The sequence below is a fragment of the Canis lupus genome, chromosome 8 (genome assembly GCF_048164855.1).
Source record: "Canis lupus baileyi chromosome 8, mCanLup2.hap1, whole genome shotgun sequence".
Taxonomy (NCBI): Eukaryota; Metazoa; Chordata; class Mammalia; order Carnivora; family Canidae; genus Canis; species Canis lupus.
The window spans coordinates 2,041,674-2,064,056 of NC_132845.1; the positions used below are offsets into that span (position 1 = coordinate 2,041,674).

The following is a 22,383-nucleotide window of genomic DNA, read 5'->3' on the forward strand; positions in this document are numbered from 1 at the left end:
TGGATAATTAATCTTCAACTAAATAACTTTCTCAGTTCCTTTTAACACTGCCACCATTCTGTTTAAGAGAAGCCCTTTTAGGGATCCCTGGGTGGCACAGCGGTTTGGCGCCTGCCTTTGGCCTAGGGCGCGATCCTGGAGACCCAGGATCGATTCCCACGTCGGGCTCCCGGTGCATGGAGCCTGCTTCTCTCTGCCTGTGTCTCTGCCTCTCTCTCTCTCTCTGTGACTATCATAAATAAATAAAAATTAAAAAAAAAAAAAAAGAGAAGCCCTTTTAACTCTAATATACAAAAACACATGAAGGAGAACAATGTTAAAAGACAACGTTTATGACAAATTTAAAAGACAATGCTAATGCTATATACTTAAAACCAAAAGAATGTAATTAAACAGACTCGATTATGGTCAAGTAAACAGGAGATGTGGCAACTTAAATTAGATACATATGCCTTCCTAGTACTACGGGTGTCCTACAGTATGGCTCCACCTTACTATGTTAGCCTCATCATCTACTTCTCCAGTTATAAACTACTCCCCAGATGAGATGGACAAACTCCTAAACTTGATGACTTCTTAAAAACAAACAAACAAACAAAAAAAAAAACAGGCAGCCTGGGTGGTTCGGCGGTGTAGCACCGCCTTCAGCCCAGGGCCTGATCCTGGAGACCTGGGATCGAGTCCAACATCGGGCTCCCTGCATGGAGCCTGCTTCTCCCTCTGCCTGTGTCTCTGCCTCTCTCTCTCTCTCTGTGTCTCTCATGAATAAATAAATAAAACCTTTAAAAAATAAATAAAAATAAAAATACAAAAATCTACTGCTAACAATACCATTAACGTATTTAGTCATTAAAATTCTGAAACATATAGGGAAAACATATAATACATATTCCCAATTTAAAGCAAGATTAAAAATTTCATTTTCATAATTAACCTTTGGAAAATATATAGTTATTTAGTAATCAACTAAATATTACCTTTAAATAAAGAAGATGTGATTTATGTATACAATGGAATATTCCCCAGCCATTAGAAATGACAAATACCCACCATTTGCTTCGACGTGGATGGAACTGGAGGGTATTATGCTGAGTGAAATAAGTCAATCGGAGAAGGACAAACATTATATCGTCTCATTCATTTGGGGAATATAAATAATAGTGAAAGGGAATAAAAGGGAAGGGAGAAGAAGAGGGTAGGAAATATCAGAAAGGGAGACAGAACATGAAGACTCCTAACTCTGGGAAACGAACTAGGGGTGGTGGAAGGGGAGGATGGCGTGGGGTGGGGGTGAATGGGTGACGGGCACTGAGGGGGGCACTTGACAGGATGAGCACTGAGTGTTATTCTGTATGTTGGCAAACTGAAGACCAATAAAAAATAAATTTATTATTTAAAAAATAAATAAATAAATAGATAAATATTACCTTTAATAATCTACAAGAAGGAAATTCTGGTAGAAAACGTAATTTATTCCTCCGTAAATAAAGCAATTCTAGTGATTCCATGTTAGCCAATTCAGGAGGTACAGTTTCTAAAAGATTTGAATTACAATCCAAATGCTTTAATCCTACAATACATAGTAAGTGAAAAACAAAAATACTTTAATAAAGAGAAAAATATTGGTCTATAATTATGTATACATTCAAAGAATGTGTACGTCATGAAGAATTACAAACCCATGCTACTATATACTGCTATAATAATCAAGAATCCTAGAATAATACTGAAGGAAAAAACATACATTGATTGCTTTTATATTTAATTATAATTAAAGGGAAATGGCATTAAAATGATGTTTAATAGGAACGCCTGGGTGGCTCAGTAGTTGAGCCTCTGCCTTTGGGCATGATCACAGTTCGGGGATCAAGTCCCACACACCAGGCTCCCTGCATGGAGCCTGCTTCTCCCCCTGCCTGTGTCTCTGCCTCTCTCTGTGTCTCTCATAAATAAATAAATAAAATCTTTTTTTTAAGGATGTTTAATAATAGTCCAAGTTATCTTTGTAATAGTAAAAAGCAAAACACTCTAGTACTCTGTTAAGGTATTCTAAAAATATAAACTACACACTATGATATTATTTTCCTCAGGATTATATATCTTTTATTTCTTTAAGATTGATTGATTGATTGATTGATTGATTTATAGAGCGGCAGGGGCAGAGAGAAAGGGAGAGAGAGAATCTCACGCAGACTCTGCTGAACACAGAGCCCCACACAGGGCTTGATCTCCCAACCCTGATATTCTAAGGTGAAATCAAGAGTCAGCCGTTTAACCAACTGAACCACTCAGGCACCCCTATAATAATTATACATCTTTAAAAAGAAAAAGCTTCAGGTAAAGACATAAACATGCATACATATGAACTGCATGAATGGATGTCAAGTAACTGGCTAGTATGAGACACATGTATTTAAACTAAGCAAGTTGACTTTCTGTCCAAAAGTCTTGGATTTCCATATATGTCCTATTTTTCCATTTATCCATACTGTCTTTCTCCCTCCCTCCCTGTCTTCATTTCTTTTCCTATTTTTGCTTAAATTACATCCTTTCTCTAACATCTCAGCTAACACTATGGACAAGAATGCATACTATAGCTCGAGAAGGATGTTCTTACTTGCAACATCTCTCTTACCTCCTGGATTTTTCTTTCTTAAAAGGCATATAAGAAAACAAAAATGGAAAAAAGTAAAGGTCTTCTTTCCCTTAAGCATTTCATAAGCAGGTTTCTCCCTAATCCATGTCTCAGATTCTTCCACTTATAATGGCTATCACATATTTTCCTCAATTCACTCTCAACCCTCTAGTTTGAATAGGTGATATGCATTTTACAACTTTTTAGCTGTACTTTGAGCCTACAAATTTTAATATAATGCAAGTCTAGGTTGATACTGCCTTAGACTGCTTCTTTTAGTATTTAAAGAGGCTACTTGCTTTTCAAAACAAATGTAATAGCACTACTTTCAACAAATGCTATAATAATTTATGTATTATTTGGCTAGAGCATTTTTAAAATGTCACAATGTGATCCACCCCAAATCCAGGAAATTCTATGAAGAAGAGTTTGTTCAATTTTTTTTTTTTAAAAGTTTGTTTTAAAACAGACACCATAGTCTTCACAACTGTTTGCATTTAAGAGACTGAGAATACAAGCACCGCATAGTGGAAAGAGTAATGGGGATGGAGTAAGAGGATTCAAACCCTTACAGAAATGTTGTGATTCATAACTCAAGCCTTGGCTCAACATTTTATAAGATAATTTATAAGCCTAGGTTTATGAATCTCTAAAATATAAAAAATATACATCTTTCTAACCTAATATAACTTTGTGATGGCAAAACAATATATGTAAAAGCATTTGAGTTAAAAAGAAGCACACAAGTGTTAGATATTGTTCTTGGGGTCTAGTTGTTAAAGGTGGAAAAAACACGTATATGCCCTATTGGTGACAGTTTAAAAGTATCACTGTCATGGCAAAAAGGATAAAGCGTTCAATCATTATTTATATAGAATATTGGAAAAACTGCTATAAATTCAAAGTATTTTTCTACTGATTTCCCTGTTTTCCTATCTCTCAAGATATGTCCAATTTATGAAAAAAAATCCAAGCTTCTTATATATTAAGATAATGTATTTTATGTTTAGCTCTACTTTTTAGCACCTTTATTGAAAAACAGCAAAGACAAGCAAAGTTTCAATTACTGTTATCCCATGTAAAGGCTCCCCTAAAGTATCAACTCAATTTATGGAAGATTTAACTTACACATTCCTATTACAAATGACAAATGACTATTAATCTAAAGTAAAAAGAGCACAATTTTACAAATTTATCTCAAACTGATCTATCATCTATACAAAATCACTCCTGTAACTTCCACAAAAGGGAGGTTTAAAAAAAATGAAGAGGGGTTATACATGATTAGCAGAAAAGACTAGATAAGGTAAACAGTGTACAGCTGACACACAGTATGCTCATCAACCAAGAAATAATGATAGTTTGTCTTTAAAACAAAAGACTCACTATAATGATTCTGCCCTCTAAATCAAGAATTCTAAGAGAACTAAGTATAATTATTTAAAAGGTACTGAAACATACCTTCAATCTTTTTTTATCCCTTAATATTAGTTCTAGAATATGTTCAACACAATGATTCAATGGTAAACTTCAATAAAACCACTATTTTAACCTTAAAAAAAAATGATGGCCATTTTTTTTTTTTTGACACCATCTCCTGATGTCTTTCCTTTGAACCACAAGGAGTCTACAAGCTATAACATAACCACCAGGAGAATCACCTATGAGAGGGGAATACCTCTTATTGAATGCTGAATGAATGAATGAAGAGATAACTCTAATCAATATCTCAGGTATATAGTTTTACCATGATTCATAATCATATCTTATTTTCTTCTTTTTGATATGCCAAAATATGCTTTTGATGGTAACTGTTTAGGAAGTTAAACTAGACAATAATGGTCTGCAAATAATATGACTACCACTATTATTTGCTTTACCACCATAAAATTTATTATTTTACTTCCCTGTAACTATATTACAATTTATTTTTCTAAATATAAGTTGCACCAACTTCACACTTATGTATGTTTTAAAATAGAAACGATTTACTTTTCATTCCACTTATTTCCACTGGCAAACTCTTCAGCTGATTACTGGAAATGTTGAGTCGCACCAGACTGGAGAGAGAAGAAAAACTAGCAGGAACAGTTGTAAGACGATTGTTGGAAATATCCTTTAGAAAGAGAAAGAATGAATGAATAAATAAGTAAATGATGGGTGCCTCAAAGTGATTCCAGGATTTTGAGGAGATTGCAACATAAAGAAAGAATATTTCAGAGGTGATAATCGTTTGTAACGCTCAATCACTGACAATTTCAAAAATTGTCTGTCATTCATTACCTCAGTGTTCTATGAGACCACCATATGCCCAATAATGTAGCAGAAAGGAATCAGAACGAATTGACTTCAGAAATATTTTACATAAAGGTTTCTTTTTAAAAAAAAAAATATTTCTATTATTAAGTCATGCTATATAATGCATTGTTTTTAATTAAAAATCTATTTGTTCATCCAATTTTTTTTAATATCTGTGAAAAATTAGGCAAACTATGGGTAAACTGTAAAAAGAAATGAAAAATATCTTTGCAAGGAAGGAAAACTCTTGAAAAAAAATACACCTGAGAAAATGGACATTTTAATTTTTAAGGAAAAAAAATATTCCCTCTTGGTTCTTCTGCTGACCTCAGAAGTCTGCTTTGACTAAGTCCAGGAGTTTACTCTCTACTACTTTTCTTCATTCAAGTTTGCTTATCGAATGTCTATACCTGTTTAAGTTATTGCTTCCATTTTTTCTTTAAAACATAAACAGTTTTGAGAGAACTTTTTTTTGAAATTTCATTTAAAAGACAATCAGATAATTCTTATGACACCTGAATAAGGTGTAAGTACTCCATTAGCAATCAGCCAACTGTTAGGTAGGGCCAGTTGCAATAGTGAATAAGAAAAAAATGACTTAAGAGAACTTGTTCTCTGAAGACTTTCATCTAGTCTAACATTAAACAGTTGCATTCTGTAACTCTAAATCAATTAAGAAGACAGAAAAAGGTAAAAACGCTAGATCAGCTATTTTTTATAAACAGTTGCTATTATAAATGACATCAGTCTACAACAAGAAACAACAATCTATAACTCCGACACTAAACACTAATAATCAACAGACTACAACTAAATAAATATTTTGTAATATCAAATGTTACTGACACTAAATGCAATATAGTGTTCTGGATTGGATCCTGGAACAAAAAAAAAAAAAAAAAAGATATTAGTGGAAAAACTAGGAAAATCTTAAAATCTATAGTGCAGTTAGTAATACTGTACCAATGTTAATAACTTAGTTTTTCATATGTCCCATGGGTATGTAAAATGTCAAATTATGGAAACTCTCTGTACTCTCTACATTTTTATAAATCTAAAATTATTTCAAAATAAAAAAGTTAAGTTTTTGACACAGAAAAGATATTAATTCACAAAAATTCTTAAGGTAAAAGAACCCTAATCAACAAAATTACTAATGAAGTTAAACATTTAATTATTGCAGTTAATAAGTTAGATATAAAACATGTATATTTACATATAAATTAATCAGTATGCTGTCACTTCTTCAATAAATATTTACTTAGTACCATTGCTAAAGTTTTTATATAACTTTAAGAAATAGTACTTGCTTAAATTATTAAATATGCTTATATTTCTAATGTTCACATTTATGATTTAATACTGTGTCCTTAAGAACACAATTCTCAACTGAAATATCCTTTCATTATGCAAATGACTATCTGGGAACCCATAAAAAGGAAACAACTGGGAATTGCTATAGTTTATTAGGTTTCCTTGCTAATATAAACACTCTTCTTTTTTTATATATCAATTACTATCTTTTACCATTAAATTTTATAAGAAAATCTGATGGCTCCTTCTTTAGCTATTCATTTTATCTACCTATGCCTTTCACTTTCCAAACCTTATGTCCAATCTGATCAGATTGAAATACAACAAAGAGAGATATTGAAGGAACGGTTGAGGAGAGTTATATATGTTGATTTCAAGCACTAGAGCAGATGAGGGGAATCCAAGGAAGATGTATTCACAGGAAAAAAAAAAAAAAGGTAAAAGAATTAATTTTCCCTTTAATGAGAAATAAACTTTAAAGTGACATAAGTAAGTTTTTGAAAATATGTAATAGGGAAAAGAACAAGAATATAAGAGGAAGTAACTATGTGTAGTAGAGATTACATATTGGAACAACTAATCTAATCTGGCTAAAGTCTTTCAGATCGAATATTTTACAATGGAATCTTACTCTTTCAGGGGTATGTGGGAGAAAAAAAGGGATACACTTTGCAGTCAAACTGACTTACGTTAAAATCCTGAATTCCTGATTAGTAACATGGCTTCAGAGAAGGTACTGTGTGTTGTTTGTTTTTTTAATAAACCATAGTTCCATATCTGTTCTAGAAGATAAAACTATGTACCTTGCTGTTTGTAAAGAACAAAGCAACGTGCCTATTGTTTTCATTATTCTTAAAATAATATCTGTATTGCTTTGCGGTTATCTCTATTTAGGATATGACACAGAATGAAAATCTTGTGAGGTCAGGTGACATTCTGAAAAATAGGGAAGAAAAGGCAGGACTTAAAGGAAACTGGACACTCAAAGGACAGGAGAGTTATGGGGACAATAAAGAAGGAATGGGTATAGAAATGGGAATTCATTTATGCTAAAGACACCTATTCTCTATTTTGCAAAGTCATAAAATCCTCTGGTAACAGTCATCCTTATTACCCTCTTCCATACCCTCTTCTTTTATTAAAACCTAAGGTGAATTTGTAAGAAAAAATAGGAAAAATAAATTTACAATTACTGATTGAGCAATCTAATGGAAACATGGTTTCTGATAATCTAGTCATATAATCAGCTGTCCATGTTTTTCATTATTTCAATCATATATACAATTTCTTGGCCTGATGAAAAATCCCATCAGCCCCAAATTATATAAACATTCAAAAATCACAACTTACCAAATCTTCTAAATTGAAAAGTTGTTCAAATCCCTCTGGTATACGAGTTAGTTCATTATGCTGGAGATACAAGCCTTTCAGGTTTCTTAGATTTGTAATTTCTTCAGGAAGTATTTGCAGTTTGTTATGGCTATTGATTGATAAAATAAATGCTGAGTAATTTGGTAACAACAGGTTAGGTATTTTTGCTAACTACATGGGCTCATTTTAAAAAATGAAATAGGATAACTAATTTTAAAAACTTATCAAAGTTCACATCCAAAAACTGTATAACTCATTAAAATTATAGTCATCTAGAGTAATCAAATTGAGTTTCAAAGAAAACAAAGAAATAAAGGTTTAAAACCAAATAATTTGTGAACTTTTGATTGCTTCCTTAGAGCCTACTCTTGATTTTGTATGTGGAAGGATACACTGGACTCTTTTAATTTTTCATACTGTATCTGAATTTTATTTTGAAGATTTTATTTATTAGAGAGAAAGAAAGTATGTGTGAGCAAAGTGGGTGGGGGACAGCAGGAGAGGGAGAAGCAGATTCCCCACTGAGCAGGGAGCCTGACACAAGGCTCTCTCCCAGGACCCGGAGATCATCACCTGAGCCAGATGCTTAACTGACTGAGCTACCTAGGTGCCCCATATCTGAATTTTAGAATTTTAACAGAGATATGGGCACATATACACTACAGCTTCTATGGGGATTATGTTTTCAAGCTGGCACTCAAGACAAAAATAGCTATTTCTGTTTAAGGGCCTGGCATGTCCAGCTAAATGTAATATGCAACTTCACTCTTCTTTGTTCTTAGTCTTAAATTTTCAGCTTGGTCCTTCTGTAGAGTTACTCAGTTTATTGTTTTAGATGTCCCAAGTCACTAAAGATGATACATTCCCTGGTAATTAAGAGATGACCTGATTTAACTTATTCCCAGATTTATCTCAACTATTCACTTAGGAATTCCATTCTATTTTTTATTCCATTTACAATTATTTAACAAATAACAGGGTGACATAAGAAATACAATGGGGTAAAAATAACCTTAAATTATACAAAAATCAAAGTAGTTAAAACAAAAATACCACAAGATACCTTCTAAAATAAATTAAAACCACTAAACAGTTGTCAAAAATTTGCTATTACTACTGGACACTTAACTGAAATCTTTGTAAATGTCACAGGGACATAGTTGGGCAGAGACGTAATACATTTCTAGCTACACATTTCTTCTACTCCATTCTCCATCTACTTCCTCCATCCTAACACTTATCTTCTAAAGTGCTGGAAGCCAAAGCTAAAGCCATTGCCATACCCAATCCATACTCCTTCACCTCTTCTCTCAACCCTCCCCATTCTTGACTTTGCAGGTCATATCCATGCCTTGGATAAGATATAATATAATATAATATAATATATATAATATCTTATATAATATAAGATAGTTATTATTTCTTGAAATAATAAGATAAGATATAATATATAATATAATATAATATAATATATATAATATCTTATATAATATAAGATAGTTATTATTTCTTGAAAGTCTAGGTGTGTATTGAAAAGCAAACAAAGTTAGCCAGAGCTTCAGCTGCCCGGCTTCCCATACACCTACCAATGAGTACTAGAAGCACATCTACAGAACCCCAGGAGTTCTCAGAAAAGTTTAAAAGCTACTAATATTCGGGACGCCAGGGTGGCTCAGCGGTTGAGCGTCTGCCTTTGGCTCAGGGCGTGATCCTGGAGGTCCGAGATGGGGGTCTCACATCAGATAACCCCCCAGGGAGCTGCTTCTCCCTCTGCCTGTGTCTCTGCCTCTCTGTCTCTCATGAATAAATAAAATCTAAATAAATAAATAAATACTACTAATATTTAAACCATGACATTTTTACCATTAATGAAAGAATCATTTCAAATTTTTCCTATTTCCTAATATTCAAAATATTCCTTTTCCTATTCAAAATTCCTATTTCCTAGATTTTGGAAAAAATATTCTATTTTTTAGAATATCACAGTAACTTAAAACCTGAGATATCAACAATACAGTTACTAAAATACCCAGTAAAAATTGTTACATAAAAATAAAACAAAAAGGGGATCGCCTGGGCGGTTCAGCCTCTTAAGTGTCTGCCTTCCGCTCAAATCATTATCCCTGGATCCTGGGATCAAGCCCTAGGTCCTCAGGCTCCCTGCTCAGCAGGAAGTCTGCTAGTCCCTATCCCTCTGTCCTTGTCCTCCAGGCGTGCATACACGCTCTCTCAATAAATAAATATTTTTTTTAAAAAAGTAAATAAATAAAACAAAGTACTTCAAAAAAAAAAGGCCTTATATTTTTAAAATCAGAAAAGCATGTAATTCTAAAACAAAAATAAAAATAATCTGAGGAAAAAAAATAATCTGAGGAAATTTAAAATTCTTCTCTTTTACCACTTTCTGATAATACAAAAATATTTTCTGATGTTAGAAAAAAATTTAAGAATATCAGATTTACACCCTTATATTAGCAACACTGAAATTAAATAAGCTTAAATTTTACCTGACATTAAGTTTCTGAAGATTTTCTAACTCTCTTATAGCTGAAGGAAGGGATGTCAGCTGATTATCATGTATCTAAAAGTTATTTAAAAACAGTCAATATCTTAGTCATAATTAACCATATGAGTTTGCCATTGTACAAAATTCTTCAATAATAATTCTGTTATTCTAATTCAACAGCAAAGTTGGAGTACTGTTAATTTGTTCTACGTATAAAAGAAGAAAAGTAATTTGAAGTGACCAAACTTCTGTTCAAAATCATGAAGTGATATGTCATCAATTTTAAATATTACTATTTAAAAAAATAGCTGTACCTCACTGAGGGTTAAAAACTAATATTTTAAAAACATAGCTGTACCTTTAAGAGGGTTAAAAACTAATAGCACTTGATAGTACGATTTATGTCAACATATCAAAAAAAGGGAGAGAAAGAGGAGGGGGACCTCTCATGTTCTCATATTATTTTCAAGGTACAAGGAACCTTAGAGACCATCTAAGCCAATCTATTCATTTTACAAATGAAGAAAATAAAAAATTCTCTGGAAATTTGACCAGAGTCAACATTTTCAGACATGAACTACAAGATTTCTGATGTTCCTAAGTACATCAGAACTCCATAGATTGTGCAACAAACTACTCATGCTTTCCTTGACAATATGACAAGACTAAATAGTCTAAATAAACACACTAATGAGACTAAAAAAATGAGACTAAATGAGACTAAAAAATAGTCCTTGAATAAATACACAAAAATTTAAGTTCAATAATTCAAGTCAGTGTTGAAGACAAGTTAAAAAAAATGTAATTTCAAGTATTGCTTTCATGTCTAGAATAATGAGAAAAATAACTGCAATACAAAATAAGATGAGCAACAGCAACCACTTGTTAAATACAGATTCATGCAATAATGTATTTAAATCTAAAAACAATTTTTAAAAATAGGTAATCTTAGTCGTGGTTTATAGATGTGGAGACTGAGGCACAAGGAGGTAACCTTCCCAAGGTCACACAGCCAATGAGAATAGAAGCCTGATGTTAGGATGTGCACTCGGAACCCTCATGCTATGGCCACCAATAACTTATTCCTCTTTGTATTCTATCAATTAAACATGTGTTTTCTGTATATCGATGCTTAACTTGACCTCTGGAGTCTCTTCAACTAATGACCCATCATCGGTCAACGTACATCAAGAACAGTAAGCGCAGGCAGGAGTCGCAGGTCATCTGTAAGCGACTGAAGCTGATTGCTGGATAGGATGAGTTTGGTCAAATCTGTCTGCTCCCACCACCGCTCGGCAGCACTGAACGAAAGATTCTGGTTAGCTTCCTCGGGAACATCCACATTTATTCTCCAGACACACTGAGGCACTATTTCCATCACCAGCACACCAAAAAGAAAGAAAACAGGAAGTGAGATACTAAGTGACATACCTTTGTAACAACCATTCGGCTTATCTATCGAAAAGCAATTTCTGAAACGTTAAAAAAAAAAAAAAAACACTTAAAAAATTCTAATAGCAATGAGTTACAACTAAAGTTGATTTTATTCAAAAACAGAACGTGGTATGTATTTTATATAGTAAATCTCAGTTGTAGCTTCATTCAACTATAGGGCCTACATGTATACTTTGCACAGCACGTTGTGGTAGATCTAGAAGACGGATAAAGGAGGGACTCTCCCATTACACCAACAGAATAAAAATGGAAATCAACATTTATGAGGTGATGTCACATGTTTATAACAGAAGCACATACTGAGGAAGCACTGGTAATAATAATAGCTAAGAACAGCTAATATTTATAAATACTAGGCAATTTTCTAACATATTCATTTAAAACTTGTAACGACTCTGTGAATTAGGAGCTATTACTATTCTCATTTTAAGAAAAATGGGGCACAGGATGTATAATTTACCCAGGGCCATACAGTTAGTAAGTAGCAGAAATGGGATTCAAACACCGGCAAAGCTGTATGTCTTGACTCGGAGTGGACATTTGGAAGGCATAACTAATTCTGGCAGCTGCTATTTTACCGGACATAAAATTTTGTTTCTTCCTTATCACACAGTATTGTGTGAATTCTACTGCAGCAAACGCAGTAACTTCTTAAACATAGCAAGTAAGACCATACAAGTTGAACAGGGAGAGTCCAGGTTCACCACTATAAAATCTGAAACTCCAGGAGGTGTTAAAACTTGCTATAGCATTGCAGCAAAACTATTTTAGAGTCCTTCCTTCATAAAAGTACAACTACATATTAGTACAATTGAGAATTGTAAGCAGGTATTAATCAAGGCAACAACTGGTTATACCTTGCAGTGTTAGGTTAAGATTTCAGAATGAGACTAAATGAAAAGGTGTGGTCAAAGTTTCAAGTTCAGAACACTGAAGTCCAATTCAGGATTATTAATCTGATACAATGGTTCTACAGAAGCCAAGCAAAGCTTCTGATAGTCATGAGATTTATACTTCTTCAAAAAATGGGGTACCTGTATTCATATTAGAATGGATTAAAATATTCCTCTCCTACCTCTCTCTGCTTAGATAGTCTCTTTACACTTCTACCACTGGATCTCTAGCTAATATGAATATTACACAATGTAAGTAGACTCAGAAACTATAAGCTTCTGTGTTAAAACGTATAAAACGTATCATTTAGTATAGCTACCATTACTATTGTTATTTTGGTATATAGGTATGGGGGGTTGAGTGGGAATAAGAAACACAGATCAACTCAGATTAGCATGTGAATTGATTGACACCACAAGTAAGCAGAAATGGGGATGCTCTATATATTTGACTAAATAGCAGTGTCACTTGAGAAAAAAAAAATTAAGTTACTATATGCCATACAGGTTAAGTCACCAACAAAAAGTTACAGAACAAAAAAGGCAAGACAAAACAATACAAAACACACACTAAAAAGTACAGAGAAGCTATGTGATATGCACAATTCTACTCCTAAAAAGATATGTAGAGCATTTATTTATGCATCTATTTTTCTCTAACACCTATACAGAGGTACATTAAAATAATAATAATTAAAAAATAATGTAATAACAAATTTTGGTGGGAGGCGGGGAGCACAAGAAATTTATACACAACATAATGAAAATGTTACCCATTAACTACATTAAATAAATGTTAGTTTTAAAATTACTTTAGATTTTTTGTTAGCAAAATTTGTCCTTGTGGGAACTAACAAGGATAGTTGATCAAGGATGGATAATTGTTGATACTATATTGTTACTGAACATTTATCAATTTGCTTTTCCATAAACACTGACACACTGCTCATTCTTTCCCCTTTAATTATTCGTGAGGTATCCCAATGTCTTCAAAAGCTTATACCATCAAGATTCATGTCACTTTTCTTCCCCCACCCATAAACACGAAGAACCACTAAAATTCTTAAAAAGTCCTAATTATTGAGGAATTCTATAGAGCCAGCCTAAAAGTAGCTTACCAATTAATGAAACAGATACTATCAGGTAAAAATGGATGTCAATAGGCATATAAATTTGAAAAGTTACTATGCATTAAGGTTTATTAATGTGTTATTTAGTAAGTAGGCTCTACCCTCAGTGTGGAGGCCAACACAGGGCTTGAACTTACAACCCTAAGATCAAGACCTGAGCTGAGATCAAGAGTTGGTCACTTAACGAACTGAGCCACCCAAGAGCCCCTCATTTGCTTTATGTAAATATTTAAAGTATTATATAAAATGTCAAATATATACATAAATTTAAATAATAGTATAATGAATTATCATTCCAGGTATCCACCACCTACCTTTAATAATTATCAACTCATAGCCAGTATTGCTTCATAAATAATCTCATTTACAACGATCTAAGCTACAATCATAAACCAGATAAAGAACAAATTAAGCCTAAAGTAAACAGTAGCAAAGAGATAAAGAGGGGAAGTCAATGAAACAGAATAAAGAACAATGAAATCAATACCTGGTTCTTTGTAAATGGAAATATTACCTTAGATCCTACAGATGTTTAAAAGGATAAGGGAATACTATAAACAACTTTACATCTATAAATTCAACAGCTTAAATAAAATGAACAAATTCCTTGAAAGGCGGGAAAAACACAACAGCAGTAGAAAACCTGAGTAGCCTTGCATCTGTTAAAGAAATTGAATTTGCTATTTTAAATATTCCCACTTAAGTATTTAAAACAAAGAAAACCCCAGGCCCAGATGGCTTCTACTGGTGAATTCTAGCAGACATTTAGAATAGAAATGATATTAATTCTACATAGAGTCTTTTAGAAAATGGAGGAAAGAACAAACCCTAAATCATTTTATACAGCCAGCATTAGCCTGATACCAAAAACAAAGACATTAAAAAAAAAAAGAAAAAAATTATAATCCAAACTCCCCAGTGATTATAGGCCCCAAATTCCGTAACAAATGTATTACCTACATCTAAAAAATACATCACAACCAAGTGGGAGTTGTATCAAGAATGCAAGACTCTTTTAACATTTGAAGATCAATCAATGCAATCTATCATATTAACAGAAAAAGACACCAATGATTCTCAATGAAAAAAAAAATCTGACAAAATTCAACAAGATAAAAGCACTCAAAATACTTAAGTATCAAAAGTAATTCCTTCTACCTAATAGAGGGTTTCTATGACAAGCATGGAGTGGGGCACCCGGGTGGCTCAGTGGCTGAGCATCTGCCTTTGGCTCAGGTCATGATCCCAGAGTCCCAGGATAGAGTCCCACATAGGGCTCCCCTTGGGGAGCCTGCTTCTCCCTCTGCCTATGTCTCTGCCTCTATCACCGTCTCTCATATGAATGAATAAATAAAATCTTAATAAAAAAAAACGAAAAGCATATAGCTAACATCATTTATAATGGTAAAGACTTTCAGTGCTTTTTTTTAAAGGTTTTATTTTTTTGAGAGAGCAAGTGAGAGTAAAAATGAGAAAGAGCAGGAGCAGGGGGGAGGGGCAGAGGGAAGAGAAGCAGACTCCTTGCTGAGCAGGGAGCCTGACTCAGGGTTCAATCTCAGGACCCTGGGATCATGACCTGAGCCAGGCACACACTTAACCAAGTGAGCCACCCAGGCACCCCAAAGACAAGAACGCCCATTATCACTACTTCAGAATTTCACTCTAGGTCCCAACCAACGCAATCACTACTTCAGAATTTCACTTCTAGGTCCCAACCAACGCAATAAGAAAAACAAATAAATGGCATTCAGATTGAAAAGGAAACAGTAAAACTGTCTCTATTAGGAGACAACATGATCACCTATGTAGAAAATCCTAAGGAATCTATAAAAAAAAAAAAAAAAAAAAAAAAAATATGGAATGGATTTAGAGAGTCCACAGAATTCCAGACATACAAAAATCAACTGTGTTTCTAAGCATTAGCAATCAATACATGAAAATGTTTTTTAAATGCTTAAAGATTTATAACACACAGCATCTAAAACCATGAAATACTCAAAGTTAAGCTCAACAAATATATGTAAAACCTGTGGTATGAAAATATAAAATATTGCTATGAAAATTTAGAGAAGGTCTAGATAAGCAGATAAATATATCACATTACAAACTAATTATTAAGATGTCACTTCTCCCCAAGATGACTTACAGATTCAGCAGCACAATCTTTTTTTTATTTAAAGATTGATTGATTGATTGATTGATGATAGACATAGAGAGAGAGAGAGGCAGAGACACAGGCAGAGGGAGAAGCAGGCTCCATGCCGGGAGCCTGACGTGGGACTCGATCCCAGGACTCCAGGATCGTGTCCTGGGCCAAAGGCAGGCCAAAACTGCTGAGCCACCCAGGGATCCCCCGGCAGCACAATCTTAATCAAAATCTCAGAAGGCATTTCTGTGGAAATTAACAAGCTGATTCTAAAACATATTATCAAAATGGAAAAGAACTAAAACAGGTTAAGTAACTTTTGAAACTGTTGAAAAAAGTTGTAGAACTTAACGGTACTTGATTTAAATTCTTACCATAGAGTTTGCCAAGACAGTGTGGTATTAGTATAAGGATATATAAACCAATAGAAGAGATGAGTTCAGGAAAATTGCATGCAATTATATATTGTCAATTCACTTTCAACAAAAGTATCAATTTAATAAGAAAGAAATAGTCTTTCCAACAAATGGCCCTGGAACTGTAAATTCATATAAATAAAAAGTGAACCTCAACTTTTACCTTATGACAAAGTTAACTCAAAATGGATCATAGACTTAAATATGAGAGATAATGCTATAAAAATTCTAAAAGCAGAGGAGAATATCTTCACACCCTCTGGATGGATAAAATTTCTTACTACAGAAAAAGTACAACTCCCAAAAGGAAAAAAAAAAAAAAAAGATAAATTGGACTTCCTCGAAATTAAAAAAATTATATTTTTCTAAAGAAATCGTTAACCCTCAGACTGGAAAAATATATTGCATATCAATAGGGATAGATATCTGAGAAGTACTTGTATCCCCAAAATATAAAAGGTCTTACAATTTAAAAACAAATAGCCCAATTTAAAAATAGAATAAAAATCTGAACACTTAGCAAAAGATCTACAAATGGCCAATGAACGGTTGGAAAAGATGCTAAACATTATGAGACCTAAGGAAATAATAAATAAAACCATAAGGAGGTATTACAACACAACCACAAGCATGGCTAATGTTAAAAGACTGACAATACAAAGTGTTGGTAATGACCTGAAACAACTGACTCTGTTTAGTAGGAGCAAAAAGCTTGGTAAATTCTTACAAAGTTAAATACACATTTATCACTACATGCTGAGCAGTTCTACTCTGAGGTATGTAACTCAACAGGAATGATAACCTGTTTACACAAAGACTGTATTTGAAAGTTCATGGCAGTTTTATTCATAATAGCCCAAAACAAGCAACTGGTGATCAACAGGTGAATGGATAAACAAATTGAGGTATATACATACAATGGACTATTATTACTGAAAAATTTAAGAAAACTACTGATATAAATAACATGAACCTCAGAAAACATACTAAGCAAGAGATGCCTAAAACAAAAAAATTGCAAATGTAATTCTGCTTAAATGAAACTCTAGAAGCAGCTAATCTATACTAACAAAAAGCAGATTACTGGTTGTGCGGAACTAGCAGTGAGGTTGACAAAAAAAGGGCCTTAAAGGAACTTTTTGAGTGTTGGGAATATTCTATATTTGTTATTGTGGTAGCAATTTACAAAATTGAATGTATGTATATATATGTGTGTGTACGTGTATAAATATATATATACACGCACACACACATATACTTGCTGAATAATAGTACACTTAAAATGGATGCACACATTGTAAATTATACCCCAATACGGTACTCAAAGTAAAATAAAGATGATGTAATATATCAAGGTAATTGTATGTATACATATACTCATATGTACATATCAAGTGAATGAACAAAGTGAAGTATATATATGCATAAGCTCACATACATACATACATACATACAGCTACATACACACATATATTTCTCCCAAGATGATACTTGTTTCATATACTACCAGATACAATTTTCTACAATAATGGAAATATCCTATATGCTGCATTATTCAATACAGTAGCCACTAGGGGCATATAGCTACTGAACACTTAAAATGTGGCTAAGGTAACTGAAGAACATGATTCTTAATTTTATTTAATTTTGGTTAATTAACATTTAAATATCCATATGTGACTAGGGGCTTCTACAACGAACAGAATGGCTGTTAACAAAGACTGAGAAAAGATTTCTTTGCATGATTTTTTGGCATTATTACTCTTTATTCTACTGACAATAGCCAATTATAGAAATGGGGACTACAGATGGCTTGATTGCAGAGAACTGTCTAATTTGGAGAAGATACTTAGAAGTGGGTAAGGGAAGAAACAGAGAAGAAATAAATATGTTTAACATGGTGTTTACATGAAGGATGAAAGAATGTGTACACGGTAAACTACAGGAGCAACAAATCATGAGATTTAAAAATCTTTTTTGATGGTTTTGAACAGTTTCATTAATATAATGATCACCCTAGTACATGATATTTCCTTAAAGTAGAAAACCATGATCATTTCTATTAAGATCTATATCCCTAGTATACGTAGACTCCTTCTTCTAAAAGGCTGTAAATATATTAAACTATAATACACAGTATGACATCATGGACGTATGACTGACGAAAGAGTCAAAGAACTAAGGCTTGGTTTAAACTGTGCAACAAATCAAACTGACCAGTAATCTAACATCTCTGGTTACCAACTTCCTTGCTGATTAAATGAGAGGGTCCCACAGTAACTTAAATGCTAGGATGCAGCAATAATAATACAAAAAGGCTTTTGCTAGGTGCAGAATAATATTTTAATAACAGCTTATCCTACAAATACCATTCACTAAACGATCTACCCAATTATGAGGATTTTAAAAGAATAAACCAGTAAGTCTAGCACTATGTAAAAGATCAGAGAAAGCTCACTGACAAATATTACAAATTTCTCCACAAGTTTATTCATGGCAACCAATGGCCCCTTTAAAGAATCCCATACTGACAATCCGTAATACCTCAGTGTCACTTTCAGACTACATGTAAAGTTTACTAAGAAACAAATACACTCATACACACACACACACATATATATATATACTCTAGAGCAAAATTAAACAGTTACATAGAAGGCATTAACTCAGTTTCAGCTTGAAGTTGGTGCACAGGGATAGTCTCTGTGTTTTAGAACCCTTGAGTCACTGTTATATTAGAATGCATGAAGAGAACTCCTGGAAGTCCAGCAGGATGCTGTAAGAAAAAATGAAACAATGTTTAACATATAAAAAAGGAAACATATTTACCAATCACTTTAAGAGAAAAACAAGCTTGAATTTATACTTTAATGTCAGGGTACATTCAGTTTTATAGTGAAGATAAGCCTCACTGAAACTGTAATTCCATTCTTCCCAATCTGTACTTCTCCTGTGACAGTATCTACGATAGATGGCATTCACTTAACCAACGTCCCCTTCCTTCTCCTACTCAAGAAACCATACTAAAATGCAAGTAAATGAACATATTAATATAGAGATAAGTTTAACTTTGCACTAATGTATTAAGCAAATGTTGGCATTGATAATAACTTGAGGTATACTACTCAAGAAATTGCAATACTGAGGTTCAGAACTATTTCAACAGATCAAGAAATAGGAATAGCACTTTCAATTAACCATCTTGTTCCTTGTTTTATAATCCAAACAAGTAGACTTCCCTGGCTTTCAGTATACTAAAAATTAAATTTTTACCTCAAGATTCTGCGATGATATACAGATTAAAACACTTTCCTATTGTTTTCATTTCTAAGAATGTTTTTTAGATGATCCGCTCAATAGTTTCTTTCTGGTATAACTTGTTACTAAAATCTGATACTTTGGTTAATTCTTATTAGCTGTTATTCCATTAAGACAAACAGTAGTCAAAATACAGAATTAAGCTAAATAGTAAAGCAGAAGACACTTAATATAGATTAAGGATGGTTATTTAAAACTTGGGAAATACACAATTTATGTTACGGTTTTTACTATGTCATAATTGAATAAGGCAAATTCTCAGTACCTTAAAACAGATGGCATAACATCTTGAGGCCTAGACACCCTAGACCTATTGATTTACTTCTACAAATAGAAACTAACAAAACTGCTCTCTTCAAAGTAAGAAAGATAGCCTTATACTCATATTGCCCTTTTAAATAATATGGTTTCCAAGCAAATTTAATTGGTTTGTTTAGTAAATTATCCACTTACCATTTTTCCTGTCAGTTCAAAATGTGGTTTCCTTTAAAATATACAGCATTCTTCTGTTCCAAACTCTGATACCTTTTATTTTCATTCAGTTTTTGATGTATCACCCAAAAAACAGTTTCTATGCTACTATTCTACCAATGTCATGTAACCACAAGGCAACAATCAATACCTCCTTTTAAATTCCATCTTTCTTCTACTTGGTCCAATGAGAAAGCTGCAAGATCCATACTAAACCAAACAATGATATATATTTTTGTGTACTTGCTCGGAAAAAGCTGTCATTTAAAAATTTTCAGAATATTTCTAATATTTCTTTGAAGTTAGTTATGAACAGTGACTTTATTTCAGCACACCTTTGTCAGTAAGTTATAGAACTGACTCAAGAATAACTTTAAAACTGCCAACAATATTCAGATGTTTAAGTAAATTATAGTAGTCATAAAATATTATATTCACTAAAAATCAGATTTTTCAAGTGACACCAAAAAAATGTATAAACAGAAGTCTAGCAGGACTGTGCACAATGCTAAATTTGTTAAGTAATAAAGAACAAAAGATAAATTATATATCCTATTCACATGAAAAACTTTAGAAGAAAAACCTACAAAATATCAAGTGACTAACCCTGAATGATTATTTTCCCTTTTTTGCTTCCTATAGCTTGTACTTTTTCTATAACAGACACTTGTATAAAGAAGAAAATGATAAATGGGCGTTCATAAAAGAACTATGGCTTACAAAAAGAAAGGGTAGTAAAACCATCAAGAGTACCCCTTTCAATGTCAGATAAAAATAAATGCGTACTAGGTACCAGTTAACACCTTATTACGGTAATAAAATGTCTCACTATTCTTAGAGTTTCCACTAAGAAAAATCAATTCAAGGAGACCATCATCTAAGCTAAAGAATTAACAGAATTTTAACTCCTTTGGGTTATATACAACAAAATTAAAGGCTAGATTCTATTTTTCCAATGTAGGAATAATGGACAGGAGTGTACATTACAGATACCTCTAAATTACTGCATAAACATGGAGGTAAGACTTAAGAATACAACATGAGTATATGTTATTTAGCAAGTGCAATTCTTAATAAATAAGTTTGAATCAAACATTAAAATGCTTATGTGACTATAAATTCTTTGAAGTGTTAGTTTGCTTCTTTCGCACAATATCTGGAAAACCACAGCAGGTGTATAACAAATGTGACTTAAATTAGTATCTGTAACTCCCCACAGAATTCCAACATTTTCATATTTATTATCTCATATCTTTTTTATAAAATATCTCATGATACCTAGTACATATTAATAGCACTCAGAAAGAAGCCATGTTTGGTTATCACTTTTGAACATAATTCACAATTTTATGTAATAATATTTGAAGATAAAAATGAACTTTTTAATTTTTATTTATTTGGAGAGCAAGCAAGGGTGGGATGGCAGAGGGAGATGGAGAGAGAGGGAGAAAGAGAATCTTTAAGCAGCCTCCATGCCCAGTGCGGAGCCCGACTTGGGGCTGGATCTCATGACCCTGAGATCATGACTCACTGAGCCGAAGAGTCGGAGGCTTAACTGAGAGCCACCTGGCAACCCAAAAAGACTTTTAAAAAATGAGTATAACTTTAAAAATACAACAATGTATAGACTAATAAAAAATAGTAACAGTAATCATTTTTCTGCAATTACTTTATGTCAGAAACAAAAACACTCATGTACCTTTCATCTATACGTCTTCATATAACACAGACTTTAAAAAATCCAAAAGGCCACTGGCCGCCTTCTGTGTATCACTTATTCGCTAAACCCTAACTGAACAGACATGCAGCGTAAAAAGACAGAGGACAATCGTGCTCAACACTAAGAAAACAAACAACCCGATTAAAACATGGACAAAAGATCTGAACAGGCACCACACCAAGGAAGATATACAGAGAGCAAACAAGCTTATAAAAAGATGTTTCACATTATACGTCATTAGGGAATAGCAAAGTAAAACAACACTGAGATAGAACTACATCCTTCCCATGAGGGCTCAACTCCAGAAACCGGATGATACCAAAGGGTGGCAAGGATGTGGATCAACAGGAACGTTCATTCGCTGCTGTTAAGAATGCGAAATGGTACATCCATTTCGGAAGACGGTCTGGCAGTTTCCTGCAAAGCTAAGGACAGGCTTACCATGGGATCTAGCAATGGCACTCCTAGCTTTACATCCAAGTAGGTGAAAATTTATGTCCACACATAAACCTGAGCACAAACAGCAGCTTCATTCATAACTGCCAATAAGTGGAGGCAACAAAGATGTCCTTCAAAAGGTAAATGGATAGTGCTTGCTTCGGCAGCACATATACAAAAGGAAAATGGTACACCCATACCATATACTACTATTTCAGGATAAGAGGAAATGAGTTATCCAGCCAAAAAAGGCACAGAGGAATCTTAAATGC

The 22,383-nt window shown here is 33.2% G+C and overlaps 1 protein-coding gene across 5 annotated transcripts in view; it reads right to left on the reverse strand.

The window, feature by feature from the left end:
- The window catches only part of LRRC40 (leucine rich repeat containing 40), a 48,132-nt gene that overhangs the window by 22,567 nt on the left and 3,182 nt on the right, over nucleotides 1-22,383 (reverse strand). For 3 of the 5 annotated variants that reach the window (XM_072834042.1, XM_072834040.1, XM_072834041.1), the window contains 5 exons: nucleotides 11,311-11,492; nucleotides 10,126-10,199; nucleotides 7,598-7,727; nucleotides 4,628-4,751; nucleotides 1,428-1,570 (listed from right to left, as the gene is read on the reverse strand). In XM_072834042.1, the coding sequence (XP_072690143.1) occupies nucleotides 1,428-1,570; nucleotides 4,628-4,751; nucleotides 7,598-7,727; nucleotides 10,126-10,199; nucleotides 11,311-11,492 (653 nt within the window). Of the gene's footprint in view, nucleotides 1-1,427; nucleotides 1,571-4,627; nucleotides 4,752-7,597; nucleotides 7,728-10,125; nucleotides 10,200-11,310; nucleotides 11,493-18,830; nucleotides 18,941-22,383 lie in introns of all 5 variants that reach the window. The other 2 variants (XM_072834043.1, XM_072834044.1) reach the window with 1 other exon arrangement.